Here is a 16,234-nt window from a genome sequence, read left to right on the forward strand (position 1 = left end):
GGATATTTAAGTTCAAATTATAATATGCATGTATTTAAAGTAAAATAAAACATTTAGAGAAAGATTCACACCAGACATTATACTTCATTTAGCTAGTAAACATCAATCATCATTAAGTCTTAAGTCTCATTCTGCTAAATTTTTAACTCTATTTTGGTACAAACTTTGAAGGAAATAAAAAAATCATAATTATGCTATAAAAACATAAAATGTGCTTTTCCAGAGGTAACAATGACTTGTACAAAACTAAAGGATAACTTAATATTTAAAATAGTTTCCAGATTAAATGAGAGAACCCAGATCCCACAACCTGAAAGCATTTCTATTTAGAAACTCTAAGTTCTTACACTGCATTTAACAACTTGTATTCATAATTTTTATGACATTTTTATGAAAGTTTTAAGTTAGCATTTCAACAATGGACCTATTAGAAATATAAACTATTAGAACAAACTGATTCCTTCTCGGAGTTGCCATTTTTTCATTATGTGCGTATTAATAGTTTCTGCGATTTGTTAAAAACTGGATTCTCTCTTCCACCCTCTTATGATTTGGATGGAATTTAGAAACAAGTCCTGGCCTTGCAAGAGCTTTATTTTCCCCACACCTCATTAAGGCCAATATAAACCTGAGACACCATCAGAACCCCAAGAATGATAGCCAGAGGGATAGAAACCACAGGATTCACTGTTGTTGGATATTCCAACGGAACTATGAATGCCAAAAGGAAGTAAGTAAAAGTGTAGTCAGGATCGGTGTTCACATAAAAATTCCGCAGTGCCTGGAGCTTGGGGCAGAGCAGTCAATAGTTACGTTGGTAATAACACCCACTCATACCGGTGATATATTGCTAGTCCCTTTCTCACAATAATTAATTTGACACAGATTCCCAGAGAAACTTGTTCCACATTGATTTTCCATATCACAATTTCATTCTCACATTATTCAGGAAAGTATGTAGGTATTAGGTTATACAATATTATTATCTTGTATTGAATGGGAGACAGGACGTGCAAGGGATGAAAACATTACTGAAATAAGCAACTTTCAGGTGAAGAATATATTTTGTTAAATTTATATTGGAATCTTGACTCCAAGGAATTCATCCTTTTGGCTCTTTGGCTGGGAATATTGAGATTCTTTTTTTTTTTTTTTAATGTTATTTGTTTTGTTTATTTCTTTTAAGACAGAATCTCCCTAGGTTGCTTAGGCTGGTCTTGAATTCCTGGGCTTAAGCCATTTGCCCTCCTCAGTCTCCGGAGTGGCTTGGACTACAGTTGTGCGCCACTGCACAGGCCCTGTATGTGAAGTTTTAAACCCCTAAAAGTGTTTAAGGGTTTGAGTTGTCATAGGACTTAATTTGAAGTTTCTTCAACTGTCCTTGCTTGTAGGAGAAATTTGCTTGTATTGAAATACACATTTGAGAAAATCTCAGAGTAGGCACCCAATTGGCCTGTTTTGATAGTAATATATTTACTCGTGGTCAGATTCCAAGAATCCATTTATTTGGCAAAGTGTCAAAAATTCAGATGAATCCAAGAGATTATGAGCATTTGTGATAAGCAGCCTTGGAGCAAGAGTAACCAAATGCCTTATCCGGTGCTCACTGCTGCTTAGTGGAAATATTTCTCCCATGCGACAAAGGTTAACATCTACACATACAGGATAGTGTTTACTTATTTACTCACTGACTCCACAATTAGATTCGAATGCATACTGTGTGCTCGGTACTTTGCTAGGCCCTAGAGATTCAAGTAGAAATCAACACTACTCTGACCTTGAGTTGCTGCCAATCAAGAGGATGAGACAGACTAGCTATGCTGCAGTAGAAATACTATGATAAGGATCTACACAAAATTGCATCCAGCCAAGTTTATATTAGTAACACTGTGTTGCTTTCATCAATGTCTATTGTTATTTTCACTAGTATTAATGTTATTTTCATTAGTATTGAAAATAACAATATTTAATTTCTTTGCATATGCAGCTATAACATTGAAGAGTGAACTGTCTCTTCCAACTGCCTGATAAGTCAGAATGCATTTTTAATTTTTATATGAATTTTTTCTCTCCCGTGGTAGTCATAAATGTAGTTCATCACGAAATTCCAATGACTTTTTCCTAAACAACTAAGGACATAGAAATATCTTCAAGTCATAGTTACTTGCATTAACTGACCCCTAATGCAAATACTTAGTTCCAGTAGATTTTTTTGGTTCAACATTTAATTCAGTTTAGCCTTTCTTCATCCTTTCAGCCTCATTGGTAAGTTACTTTGCAGCAATTTTTTGAACAGATTATATTTTTAAATGATTTTTTAAAACCTCTTTGTTAATGGCTATTAACCTTACACAGAATCTATGTTTGTACTTCTGTATAATTAGAAGGGCCAAACATTGAAGTTCTTAATTAGCCCAAATTTCCCAAAAAGCCAGTAGACCTTTTATCTACAGATCCCTTTAAAAGTGGACCACGCTTAAAACCAAACCCAGTAGATTGAGGAGATGGTAGTTTGGTCAAAATATTACCTACTCAAAAATATAAATGACAGAATTTCGCTTGCAATCCCAGAGTTAGGGTTTTGCATATTCGTTTTGAATAACTTCAGTGAAGTTAAGTGATTTGAAATTGAATGCACTAGGGTAAGCTGGTAAGACAGCTCAAAGCTATTGCAGGTCAAGGAAATCTGGGAAGTGGAGTCATCCTCACTTTCCAATCCCTTTCATTGTAGAAATGCCAGCACCATCGGACCCTGAGCGTGGCTGCATCTTGTTATATGTATAGAAGTTTTAAAATCAATTTGATTTCCACTGGCATGATTCTCTAGTGTACTTAATATGCTGTGGATGGATTTCTGAGAATAGTAAGAAGCAGTTACACTTCTCATGAATATATAGCGGATGAGGCACTCTGATTTATTATTCCATTCTATTTTAGAACAGGCTTATGATTTTTTTAAAAAAATGCAAAAGAAGAAGAGAAATTCTTAAAAGCACAGAATAGTAGATCTAGGTTGTAATTCTCTTACTTATTAGGTAAATTCAAGTAAGTTTGCGTCTCAATTTATCTGCCTGTAAATTTTGATGAAACCTCTAACCTCGAATTTAGTACAAACTTTTACTTTTTTCTAATGTATTTTGAGGTCTTTCAATATATATACTCAAAAATTAAATAATCCATATGTTTCACATATCAGTTTCTTTTTATTGACAAAAATATTTTCTTACTAATGATTTTTTAAAAATGTATATAAAACTCAAGGAGATAGAGAAGGACAATAAAAAAACTTTCTAGAAAAAAAATATTAAATAGCATTAACTCACAACACCAATTCTAAAACTCAAGAAAAATCTTGCATGGACTCAAGATTCACTGATCAAAGATGTTTAATGTACTGATTCAAGAAGCAACTCACAATACAACTCACAATAAGTTTTGATCATAAGTTATAAAGTTTTCATTACTCTTGGGTTTAATTGTAATCCCACTAGCATTACTTAATCTTACACTTGCTTTTCCCCAACCCCCACTAATGGAGTTAATATTTAGTTCATTCTATAGAATACCCTCTCCAGTGATATTGATTTTCTTTTTATCTTCTGCTCTGTGACCTCACTAAAGTGCCAAACATCACAGGGGAAGTAGTTTAATGTAGAAATTTAGCACCAAGAAATTAGCAGAAGTCTATGTCCCGTTGATAGAGGAGAAAATTATTTAACCTTGCCTTCTATATAACTGATTTTTTAATGTCTTGATGAAAAGCATATTTTAAAAATTCTCTGAACTTAAGCAAAAAGAAAAAGAAAAGAAAAAGACAATTATTTATAGTTAAAAAAATAAAAATAAAAAATAAAGACTCTCTGAATCATATATTGTACTAAATTTGGGTTATTCTTAAACCCACTAGTTATACCAACTGTAGATTAATTTTGACCTCATCCTGTTTATACCTCTAAAATAGATTGTAAGAGAAAGAAAAAATAAAAATTACAGAAAAGCCTCAATTAGATCCAGATTATAAAACTAAGATCAATTATTAAAAGTCAGTGTTTATTTGGGAATTAAATGTGCATGGATGGAGGCTGTTCAACAGAGGTCAGGCCCTGTGCTGAAGTTTCTGGGAAGCAAGAAGGCAGAACCTTAGTCCAGCCTGAGAGGGCATAGGAACAGCATGCAGAGACCATTTGCAGCTTTCAGTGCAGGATGTATCTGCTCCCCTGCACCAGAACACAGGTGGTAGCACACAAGCCCATGAACTATGGAAACATTGGCTGCTTGACTGAAAGGATGGTTCTTCATCTGAACGTTGGAGTACATGTGTATCTCATGTGTGGACAAAGCCCCAGACTAAAATAATTTCCTCCAGTAAAGTTACCTTGAGTGGGCAATTATGTGACATGCTTTCTTTCTATAAAAGGAAATATTTTTTCCAAATATTTTTCATCAGTATTGTCAACAGCAGTACTAGGGGGACTCAGAGGCCTTTTCAGTGACAAACAACTTGCTGGCAGCTGGCAGTATCTCTGAGTACCAGTTGAAGGCTCAAGGGAGAATTTATAAAGGAGATAGCCAAGACAAGGAGCCCGAAACCAAGTGGAGGATGAAAGAAGGGGCAAGAGAGATTGCATTTCTCTAGAAGGGATGGGTGAAGGCCACATTCCTTACTCTTTACCCAAATGCGTGGTATTTCATATTGTTCCCATGCATATAGTATACCCCATGTATATACAGGTTACAGTATTTAAACAATCTTATTTATTGAATTTAAAGATTGGCTTGAGAAGAGCGGTACTATTTAATCAACTTCTCCTCATGACCACAAACAGAACATACTCATTTGGTGGTAATTAAATGAGTTTGGACAGGGGTTGTAGCTCAGTGGTAGAGCCCTTGCATAGCATGCATGAAGCCCTGAGTTCAATCTCCAGTATCACAAAAAATAAAATCAAAGTAAATAACTAAATGAGTTCTATAAATGTAAGCTAATTTTACTTACTCGTGTATTTTGTCCTCACATGAGATATACATGTACTCTAACGTTTAGATGAAGAACCATCCTTTCAGTCAAGCAGCCAATGTTTCCATAGTTCATTGATATTTTCCCATGTTTTGGTTGTAATTCAGTGCTATGGTTTGGTTTTCTAAAGATCAAATGTAACAAAACTAATTTCCTACTGGAATATCACCAACTTTCCCAGTATTCTGAAAATATAGAGTTAGCCTAACTTCATCAGAATGTATAAATGGATCAAAATGTGCCGCAGTCCAGCTGCAGCAAAATAACCAGGCGGTAACGAGGAACTTGTGTACATTGATACAGCAGGAGTGGCAGCCGTTTATTGTAGGACAGGAGGGGTATTTATACATTCCACACAGCTTATCTTAATTAACATAAACTAGATACAGCAGTAAACCAATAAGGAATCTCCACACTTAATGGCTCGCTGGCGTTACTTCACAAACCACTCCCCCTGGCAAAATGCCAGGCGCCATCTTGACTTGTTTACAGACTCAACAAAAATGTGCTTCTTCATTTGTAGAACTCCGTTCAAGTTTCAGAACCCTTTATGACACATGAGGATTTATAATAACACTAGTTGGTATTTCTTTCATAAATCAGAATGAGTTAAGTCCAAGTATTAGTGGAATACATTTGTATCCTTCCCTAGGGTAGGAATGATAGGGCTACCTGTAGGGCAGCATCTCAGAAAACATATTTCTAGTGGAGAAGACCAGACTAACAGAGGAGAAATACTAGAATATTGGATATAAAGGGGCAGAGGAAAGATGATAAGCATTTTGAACTACAACATAGGAAGGAGGTCAGTGGCATTTGCGGAAGTTGAGAAAGGCTTATAGAAGTGCCATTGAAGCCAGGCTGCTATAACAAAAACACCATAGATTTGGGTGTTTTAAGCAATGTTTATTTCTCATGGTTCTGAAGTCTGAGAAGTTCAGGATCAAGGTGCCAGCAGATTCAGTGTTTGATGACAGCTCTCCTTCTGATTCATAAATAGCTATTTTCTTGCTATGTTCTCATGTGGCAGAAAAGTGGGGAGGGAGCTCTCTGAGTCCTCCTTTATAAGGACACTAAAACCACTCCTAAGGGTTCTAGTCTCAAAACCTCCCAATCACCTCCCAAGGCTGAACTATCGCATTGGAGATGAGGATCTCAACGTATGAGATTATTGGACATATACAAACATTGAGTCTATGACTGACAGGGACTTGGATGGCATTCTGATTTTAGATGGACAGGGAAGAGAGGGAAAGGTACCTTAAGTAAGAGAAACAATGTAAGACGGAACCGTCCAGTGGAAGTGGGAAATGTAGACTTGACTTCAATAAAGGTTTTGTATTGGCACTGGACATCTCCTTTTAGCAGGTGGGGCAAAGCTATGGGAGAACATGGAGGCTTCAAGGAAAAAGTTAGAGTGGATTCTTTGATATAGACCACTGGGAGTCATTGCAGGTTCTTGAGCAGAGGTGTGGCATGATATATGAGAGAAAGCAGTTAGTTGCTCTTGTGCCTTGAAAGGTAATGATAATGAATTTATTGACTAAAGATTTTTCTTTGTAGGTTCCAGTTCCTTCCTCGTTTGCTATTTACTGCTCATGTCTGCTGCAGCATGGCATGAATGGATTCTCACATCCATGTCTCTTGTATTTCCACTTCCAATGGCTGAATGAGGGCTGAACTCAGGGTAGTGTGGAGCATTCACTTAGAACCCCGGACCACCTGGTTCTGGAGGACCCAGGAGAGGAACAGGAAAGCAGGAACCTTGTAGCCCCAGGCCCCCTGCTTCCATTGCAATGGCAGCAGTAAAGTTTCACTAACATACATGATGCTGCCTCTGCCTGCTGGGGCTGCATGGAAACCATGCCGAGCACCGTAAGCTGGACCTGTGAAGGTACCCTGGTGGGGGCCATTGTGATCAGATCCCCCAAAAAGCAAGTTTTAGTCACATCTGTCCATGGGATGTGCTATTCCTGAACATTAAAAAAAAATTGTTTTGAATTTTGAGACGAGGTCTAGTTCCCCACACTGTTCTTGAACTTTTGATCCTCCTGCCTCTGCCTCTGGAGTAGGTGTAGGTACAGGGGTGCACCACGATGCCTGGCTCCTAGGGTGCATTTTATGCCCTGAATATTCATTATGTTCCAACTTCAAGCCACTCGACTGTTTTGTGTGGTCTGACTTAAGACATGTTTGAAACCAAATTCCTTCTGTGTGTAACATCCTCTCCTTTAGCTCTATATACCAAGACTGCTATGTTTCCCTACACTGCAACTTTTTTTTTTTTAAAGGGAGACTATGAGGGAGAGGGAAGCCAGCATTTTAATGTTGGGATATTTCCAAACCCATTCATTAATTTTGTACAAGTAAAATGCATCTAACCTGATGGAATATTTATAAAAAGTGGAAGCTCACTGTCAATTAAATCACATTTATTTAATCTAGTATTAGACTGCCTTTTTTTTTTTAACCAGATGGTAAACATTAGCAGTAATAGTGAACAAACATCCAGGCTCCCAGAGGTCATTTTTAACCACCATTAACAATCTGGTTTTCACGGATTAGTAATATACAAAAGGCAACCGTCCAGTAAAAGATGCACACAAGGCAGTCGAAGCGGCTTCTGTGCTCCTTGTTTACCTACCATCTAACTATTTAAAAAATGCTTTGTAAGGGAAACATTTAAATCTTCTCAGCTCAAAAACTTTCAGTAAAATATCTGAAATAGACACTGATATCAACAAAACCTCCTCTAAGCTGATGGAAAGCAAAGCTTGTTATTAATGTCACCAGCAGATTTTCCTGTGGTTCATGTTTCCATTTATTAGCTATCTGTTTAGTGGTTTCATACTCATGTAAAACTTGACTAATTGTGAAGTGGAAAAGACAGGCATTTTTGCAAATCATATTTTAATTGTTAAACTGAATTATCAAAATGAAGTGTAATATAAAATAAACAGTCCACAAAATATACTAAGGAGTCAAAAAAATCCCATCCCTCATGTGATGAGAACATGACTTCTAGAATTGCCTTTTCAGGAACAAATGATCTCATCTACGTCATGTTTTGAGTGATCAAGGAAGTTGTAGAATGATATAGCCTCATTGTATCCTATAGATAAGTGCAAAGATATGTGTGGCCTGGTTCTTCTCTCATTCAGATTTAATATTGTATACGAGTGTGAGACTTCTACATGCTCAACTGGCTGACTGAGACTAAATAGGCAACACTGCATATAATCTATATTCATTTTCATTTCAAAATACCATTATTCTTTCTTTACATATAAGTGATTTGTCTCAACCTTCATTTTGTTCTTCTTTTAGATAATAGTATTATTAGGAATTATATCTAGGTCTATATTTAAACTATTTCACAGGTATTTCCTTGTTACTTTCTCATTATGTGAAGAAAACCAAGATTTCAAGGTTAAGAGTAAGCATTAGCACCTAGGCCTATAGAGGTCACATCCAAGATGAGTGGGAATGAGGTTGTGTGGAAGGGACTAGCTAGTAGAGAAAATGCCTGCCATTAAAGAACTTAAGAATGCCAAGGATATTATTAAGCTCCATCCCTAACCATGCATGTGTTCTGAAATACTCACATACACACAGGCACAGATATTTGCAAACACAAGAGCATGCTTAGCATGCACACACTCCTGAAAATCACCAAGTGGAGTGCAGAAATGCCATTTATAGTATCATGTTGAAGATTTTCCTGTTAGACCATGATACCCAAGTATAAGTTGTTGCTTTGGGGAGAAATTCTGTTTCTTTTTTCATAGAAAAAGTTACCTTGGCAATGAAATTTTCTAGTATTCCTACAAGTGCCTGGGGCCATTACAGTTTGTTTCTTTTTTTCCGGGGGAGCAGGATACAGGGGATTGAACTCAGGAGCACTCAACCACTGAGCCACATCCCCAGCCCTATTTTGTATTTTATTTAGACACAGGGTCTCACTGAGTTGCTAACGCCTCACCATTGCTGAGGCTTGAACTCACAATCCTCCTGTCTCAGTCTCCTGAGCTGCTGGGATTATAGGTGTGTGCCATCATTTTGTTTCTTGCTGAGGGAAATGATAAATAGGAGAGAATTGATACAATGAATTCTTGCTTATGCCATAATTTAGAATTTATGACCTCCTGGATTCTTTTCAATAACAACTGAAGATACTTTATTGAAGGGTTATTGTGTCTCCAGGACTATGTTAAGCACCAGCCATGCAGAAAAGACAGAGCCCCTTTCTCCAAGTGGCACATGGCCTAGTAGGAGAGGAAGAAGAATAGGCAGACAGGACCACAACCTGTGCAAGATGCTCTCAGGACACAGAGGCGGGATCTAGCCTCTTGGAGCTGGGGAAGGGAATCCATAAAACCTTTTCAGGGCACTCCTCCTCATACCAGGGATTGAACCCAGGGGTGCTCTACCATTGAGCTACATCCCAATCCTTTTTGTTTTTTATTTTGAGGCAGGGTTTCACTAAGCTTCCCAGAGAGTGACCTTGATTTTGCAATCCTCCTGCCTTGGCCTTCCAAGCCACTGGGATTACAGCCATGGGCCATCATACCCAGTGTCAGAGTGCCTTTATCTGTTCTACCACACCTCTCTAGACAAGGGTAGAGAGCTTAATTACATTACTTGGATATTGCAGAAATCAGTTTGAAGTTTGAAGATACAATTATCTGCTTAGTTGAATGATTGAATTTCTTTGGTTTATTTAGATTTTCTGGATTATGTAGTAAAGCTAAACAATTTTTTAAAAGTCCTATCTACAGTAAATTTTTTTTCCGGGAGCGGGATACAGAGGATTGAACTCAGGAGCCCTCAACCCCGGAAAAAAATTTACTGTAGATAGGACTTTTAAAAAATTGTTTAGCTTTCTATTACTCTACCCAGCACAAGAAAAATAAGTAAGAATAACAATTTAACATTTACCCACAACATAGTTGGGGTTTGTTGTTTGTTTGTTTGTTTGGTGCTGGGGATTGAACCCAGGGCCTTGGGCATGCTAGGCATGTACTCTACCGTGGAGTTACACCCCAAGGTCCCACAGTATAATTTTTATTGGGGGCTGGGGATGTGGCTCAAGCGGTAGCGCGCTCGCCTGGCATGCGTGCGGCCCGGGTTCGATCCTCAGCACCACATACCAACAAAGATATTGTGTCCGCCGAGAACTAAAAAATAAATATTAAAAAATTCTCTCTCTCTCCTCTCTCATTCTCTCTTTAAAAAAAAAATTTTATTGGTCCAAAATGAGTAGCTAAAAGACTATCCTCAAGCAAATCCGTGCTAATGAACAACTCAAGTCTTTCCCCCACTTCTTTTTCACTGCCCCACATTTTAGGGACCTGAGAAGTCTAGGAGGCTTTTCCCTCTGTATGGTCCTGAGGGCCTCCTAATTGAAATCAGGCTACTTCACTCTTCACTTCAGGGAGGAGAGCAGCTCTGATCAGAAATTTCTGCCAGAAATCCGAACTTGCCCAGCCGGCTCTTTTGCCCATTCCAGCAATGACTTGTGTTGTAAAGGATGGAAGTCGTGGGGAACCTGGAGAAGGGTGGAGTCCAGGATTCTGCTTTCACCGGAGCTGCTGAGCACAGGCCAGGCAGTTCCGCCCTCCTTTTCTGTAGCTCCCTCCAAGGTTCAGGAGAATCGTACCTGAGCAAATGAAAACCACACTTGGGTCTGAGCAGTTCTAATTTCAGGTTATTATTAAATAAACTCTTTTGTAGATATTCAAAGAAAATGCAAAGAAAGACTTTCAGAAAATAGCCTACACAAAACTAATAATATTTTTCTCCTTTTTTAAAAGGTGAACATACACAAGAAACCAGTTCACCTCATTCACTCAAAAAGGATGTAGAAAATATGGGGAAAGGTAAAGAAAAGTTTTCATCCTGTAGAACTTCTCTTAGCTTTAAAAGACTATGGAGATAATAAGAGGATATTTTTGTTCTACACCATATTTTAAGCTTGACAAGCAACATATGAATAATATATGGACCATTGGGTGGATATAATTGAGATTAATGCATACATATCAATCAATACATGACACTGTAATACAATACTTTAAAATAATATATTACATTGATTTATATTCATGGATTTCTGCACAAAATCTATCCTATGTCTATGCAACACTTTTTAAACTGGTAAAATATTTTGTCTTATAATAATAAATTGCCATATATAACAGTTCTCTAGAGAGTTATTTATAAAGATTAGTAAAATGACTCTTCTTTTTTTCCCTATTAGAAGAACTTCAGAAGGTTTTATTTGAACAAATAGATTTACGGAGACGACTGGAACAAGAATTCCAAGTGTTAAAAGGAAATACATCTTTCCCAGTATTCAGTAAGAAATCACTTTTATTTCATTGAATTTGTGATATTTGCTGACATTTCTATTATTAGCCTTAAGAATGTGATTTTAAGTATTAAGGGATTAAATTCAATCCCAGACAGACTTTCCATGGTCTAAATATTCATAAATTATAGTCTTTTATTTATGCTTTCAATTGGCTCACAGATAAGATTCCTTACAAAAACCTTTTTGTATTTATGTATTGATATGTGTATGTGTGTGTATGTATAGTGTCTATTTAAAAATACGTATATAGACATGTAATTAAAATGTAAATATATTCATATATTCAGATTGTATGTTTTTAAACAAAATAATTACAAGTATTTATTATTATCTAAGATAGATATGAAAAGCAAAAGAACTCTTATTCTTAAATATCTCTGGATGGATACCTGGTGCTTGCAATATATATAAATAGGAAAATTTAAACTTTAGCAATTTAATGCACATGAATCTTTTGTTACAGTAGTACCTTCTTATCTTTGGGGATACATTTGAAGATTCCCATTAAATGCATGAAACTGCCTTTGGGACCTACATATACTGATTCTTCCTAAACATATATACCTATGATAAAATGTAATTTACAAAGGGATTAACAACAACAATAATAAAATAGAAAAATAACAACCATATAGTATAGTGAAAGCTACATAAAATTTATGAATTGCTTATTTCCGTAATTTTTCATTTAATACTTTTGGACTATGGTTGACCTTGGGTATCTGAATTAAGAGGGGACTACTGTAATTAAAACTGATATAACTAGATGAAAATGGATATAACTTTAGACGTTTTGCATTCTCAATTAGCAATGAATGTTAAAACTCCATTCCAAATGTGGGGCAGGAGACATTGTAGCCTAAAAACTATCATTCTGCTCCTAGAGTCTTGGAATTTTGGAAATATTTTATAGAAGGTATCCAAAGTTCTAAAATTCACCTGCCCCGAGCTGGGTCACATGGGACAAATGCATCCAAGTAGTGTTTTTCAAGATTTCTGGAGTTTCATTTAGTCAGATTCACCTCTTCCGAGAAAGTGGGAAAGCAAACAATATGTACACTTTTTAAAAATTATATAAATTTAAAATTAACTTTTTCTGAGACACTTCTTTAGAATATCAACAGGACCCTCGCTGTTAATCTTGGCATCACAAAATTCGAGTTGATAGTTCTGTGCCAGAGCCACAGACCAGCATCCAGCATCTGTAAGATTTTGTAGTAACTGTGACCATTTTGATCGTGTGAACTTGAAGGTCTGTGCTCACCAAAGCTTCCCAGGTGCCATAGTCAACACAAATGAAAGTGGACGCCAGGAGCATTTGTGAATAGCACCAGGTTCTGGCAACCTGTCAAACTGAGTTTCAATAATACTTAGTGGGAACTCAACACGAGGAGGTAGCTGAGTGTTGGAGGAGAGCTCTGACCACAGGAGCAGGAGGGTCTGCCAAGTTTATGATCTCTTTGGAACTCCAAGACAGGTTTGGGGCTCCAGGGCTTCAGTGTTTTAAAGCCAGAGAATTCCTCTGAGCCTCAGAATAAAATCGAAGGCAGGAGAACAGCCAATAACTTTGGGTAGTATATTTAGGAACATCATGACATTTGTAGCTTCAAGAAAAGAAAAATATTAAAAATATCTTTGAAGCCTTATAAAAAAACAGGTGCTTGGACAGGATTCAGAATTCTCTACCTTCTAAAGCTATATCTTTATTTTATTTTTATGTGGTCCTAAGGATTGAACCCAGTGCTTCATGCATGCTAGATGAGCACTCTACCCCAGCCCCCTAAAGCTATATCTTAAGAAAGATTGTATCTTACAGTTCTTTGCAGCAAGGAGCAGACGGCAAATGATTTATTTCCCTGTGGTTGGTATTTATCTAATTGTAGAGTTTGCAAAGCCCTGCTTTTAGATCAGTGGAGTGGGTCCAAGTCCCATTGAATCCCTAACGTGCCCTTTTAGCTCCCCATGAAGCCAGTGTAGCCATAATTTATCCTATTAATAAAAAAAAGAACTAATTAACAGTCATTTAAGGAATTGACTAATTTACAATAATTTATACATTTTCCTTAGTAACTGCTCTATTGTACACTGTGCATAATACATTTCTGTTTAAAAATATTGCTATGATTGGACAGTTTCAATTCAAATCTATCATTCATTATTTTGATCTGAATTTAAATAAATCCTCTGTGATTGCCACATGTATAAAACACTTTGATTGAATAACAACAACAAAATTTTCCACTTTTTTTTAATCTGTAACATACTTAACTGACCAAGGAAGTGGCATGTGTGTGCCCAAGTTTGAGTAATGTGTGGTTTCTACACACCACAAAGAGGCAGTCAATTTCACACGTATGGAAATAGCAAATGCGAATTATGTGCCTGTTAACTAAATGTGAGGGGCTGTGAGGCTAGTGGATGGATTTAAATTCTGTCAGATGGAAACTGTGGACTTTGTAAAGCTGCATTGGAAGAAAGCCTAGAGGAAGCTTCATAAGAGTTTTGGAATCCTTCTTCCTGGGAGGTGGACAGACATTCACAGTTATGATTGAAAACCCAGGTAATTTAGAGCACTGGGAACCCAGGCTGGAGCTGTAGCCTGTGACAACAGGAATCCAGGCTCAAAATTTTACCTGACCTGGGTCCATGTTCCCTGCTAGTTGCCCAACCGTGGAAACTGTAAAATGAGGCAGATCATTCCTGTCTCAGAGGATGAGAGGACTAAGTGAGACCATGGATGTCAAGTACTGAACATACTGCTAGCACAAGATGAGTGCTCTGTCTGCAATGACGGTGGTGATTATATGGAGGAAGAGAGGGCATCAGCACTGAGCTCTAGGAAAGCCTTTCTAAAATTGGAAGCAAATATTGGACTTTGAGGGCTTCTTGTGATACTGAGGATTGATGAGGTCCACGGGAATTAACCGTGAAGGTGGAGGAGGTACAGATAAAGATTAGAGGGCGGAGGAGAAGGAGAAGAGTAGGAAGTGAAGGAGGTGATGGAAGGAGAAAGGTGAAAAAAGAAGAGATAAAGAAAAAGGAAGAAGGATGAGAAAGAAACAGTCTCCATCCTTGGTTGGCGAGCAGAGGTTGGGAGGATGAGTAGGAACAAGCAGAGCTCTATTGTTGAACTAGAGGCTTCCAGGAGCAGCGGTGCCTGACTCTGGTGGAAGAACCGAGTAGAAGATCCGGCCAGGCAGGGGGTTCCTAGGGAGGGTTCCAGCCTCCCCCACCCGATAGCTAGTGACCTGAGACCTTACCCTTAGCTCTTCCCCACAGCAAAGCAAAGCTATACCTACCTCCAGGGCTTGCTGAGGGGATTAAATGAATGAAGCGTTTCCCATGGAGCTGGGTGCAGAGTAATTACCAAGAAATGCAAGTCATTGCTACTGAACGTGTTTTAAAGTTTTTTGCTTATGTTCCTGTACCATAAAACGGCTAATATCAGAAAAGAGAGCACCTAGAGATTTCTTGGTCTGTACTTACAGAGGGTGGGACAGGCAATAAAGCTTATTTTGATACAGGACAGTTAAATAGAATTGAGAAGCTGAGTGGGGCATGAGAGGAGATCGGGAGACCATCCTAAGAAAGATGGGAGACATGGACTGTAGAATTATCAAGGTCACTTTGAGAAGACAGCGGAATGGCTGATCAAACATGTTCTGCAGTGACCACCATGTTGGACTGGACTACAGTAAATGATTAAAGGTGATCCCAGATGCCACCATTTCAAAGTCCCTACTGATGACTGGTCTGATCATTTTTGCAGTTTTTAAGTCAAAAAGTCCTTTTGACCCCCACATCTTCTTCTCCGTTAGCCATCTGTCTCCTCTCCCTCTCTTCTCCTCCAGCGATGCCTTACTTCAGTGCAGCATTCATCCTTTGGCTGTAGTTTTTAAGTTCATTTTGCTTTCTTCCCACTAGCCACCGTGTGACCCCAGAGCCTGGCCCCAAACCTGGCGGCCCTGTCTGGTGGTGGTAGAAGGGTGCCCGTGTCCTCACCTCCCTTCTCCACCCCGGCTGTGGTTATTCCGCTCTTCCTCATACTCTACCTTAGCACCATGTTTTCCACTCAGGAAACCATAATGGTTCCCACTTAATGTCACGTTGTGTCCACATTAACTCCTCATTGTCTCTCAAAACCCTCCTCCACGGCCCACCTGCCTCTCAGCCTCCTTTGGATTCTCCCCCTCCAAGCTCCAGTGAGCAGCAGACCCTCCCCACCCCCTCGCTGTCCACCTCTGCACAGGGTGGTTCTCGGGCTGGGAATGGCCCCCTTGGTCAGGCCCTCCTCGACCAGGACCCGGCTCCAGGAGGCCTTCCCCCTCCCGCAGTGGGCACCCTGTTCTGAGATGAGTTCTCCTGGCCTCACTCCTGGTTCCGCCATGCGTCATCTCCTCCTCTGCCTGCCCCTGTTCCTCTCCTCACCCTACTGGGGGGCCAAGAGGTCCAGCAGTGGACCGCCACTGGGTGCCTCCAGTGCTGGCCTATGGTGGGTCCATAAATAGTGGATAAAGGTATGGATGTCAGATTCAAAGAGACTCAAATTGACACTGAAAGAGAATCCGTGAGGATCGTTGAATCCAGGAGCCACCAGGGCTGAGAGTGGAGTCCTGGATTCTGCAGGCTTGGGAACCAACTTGCAGCCCCCGAGAGAACTGGGGGGAAAGGCCAGTCGGTGACTTCAGGGAATGGGGGCTTCATGAAAAACCCGAGTAGATTCCATCTAAAATGTCATCATTTCAGATTCTGCTCTCCCAGAAAGCTGATTCCATTCTATTAAAAAATAAACGACATCTCAGCTACTTGAATCTGGTTGTCTGCGTATTCCCACTGTGACCCAT

At 38.7% G+C, this 16,234-nt stretch overlaps 1 protein-coding gene across 1 annotated transcript in view; it reads left to right on the forward strand.

The window, feature by feature from the left end:
• Skor2 (SKI family transcriptional corepressor 2) overlaps nt 1–16,234 on the forward strand; it is a 40,807-nt gene that overhangs the window by 6,507 nt on the left and 18,066 nt on the right. Inside the window, exons 4-5 of the mRNA XM_078030069.1 lie at nt 10,831–10,896; nt 11,277–11,375. Of these exons, the coding sequence (XP_077886195.1) occupies nt 10,831–10,896; nt 11,277–11,375 (165 nt within the window). The remainder of the gene's footprint in view (nt 1–10,830; nt 10,897–11,276; nt 11,376–16,234) is intronic.

The sequence above is a fragment of the Ictidomys tridecemlineatus genome, chromosome 13 (assembly GCF_052094955.1).
Source record: "Ictidomys tridecemlineatus isolate mIctTri1 chromosome 13, mIctTri1.hap1, whole genome shotgun sequence".
Taxonomy (NCBI): Eukaryota; Metazoa; Chordata; class Mammalia; order Rodentia; family Sciuridae; genus Ictidomys; species Ictidomys tridecemlineatus.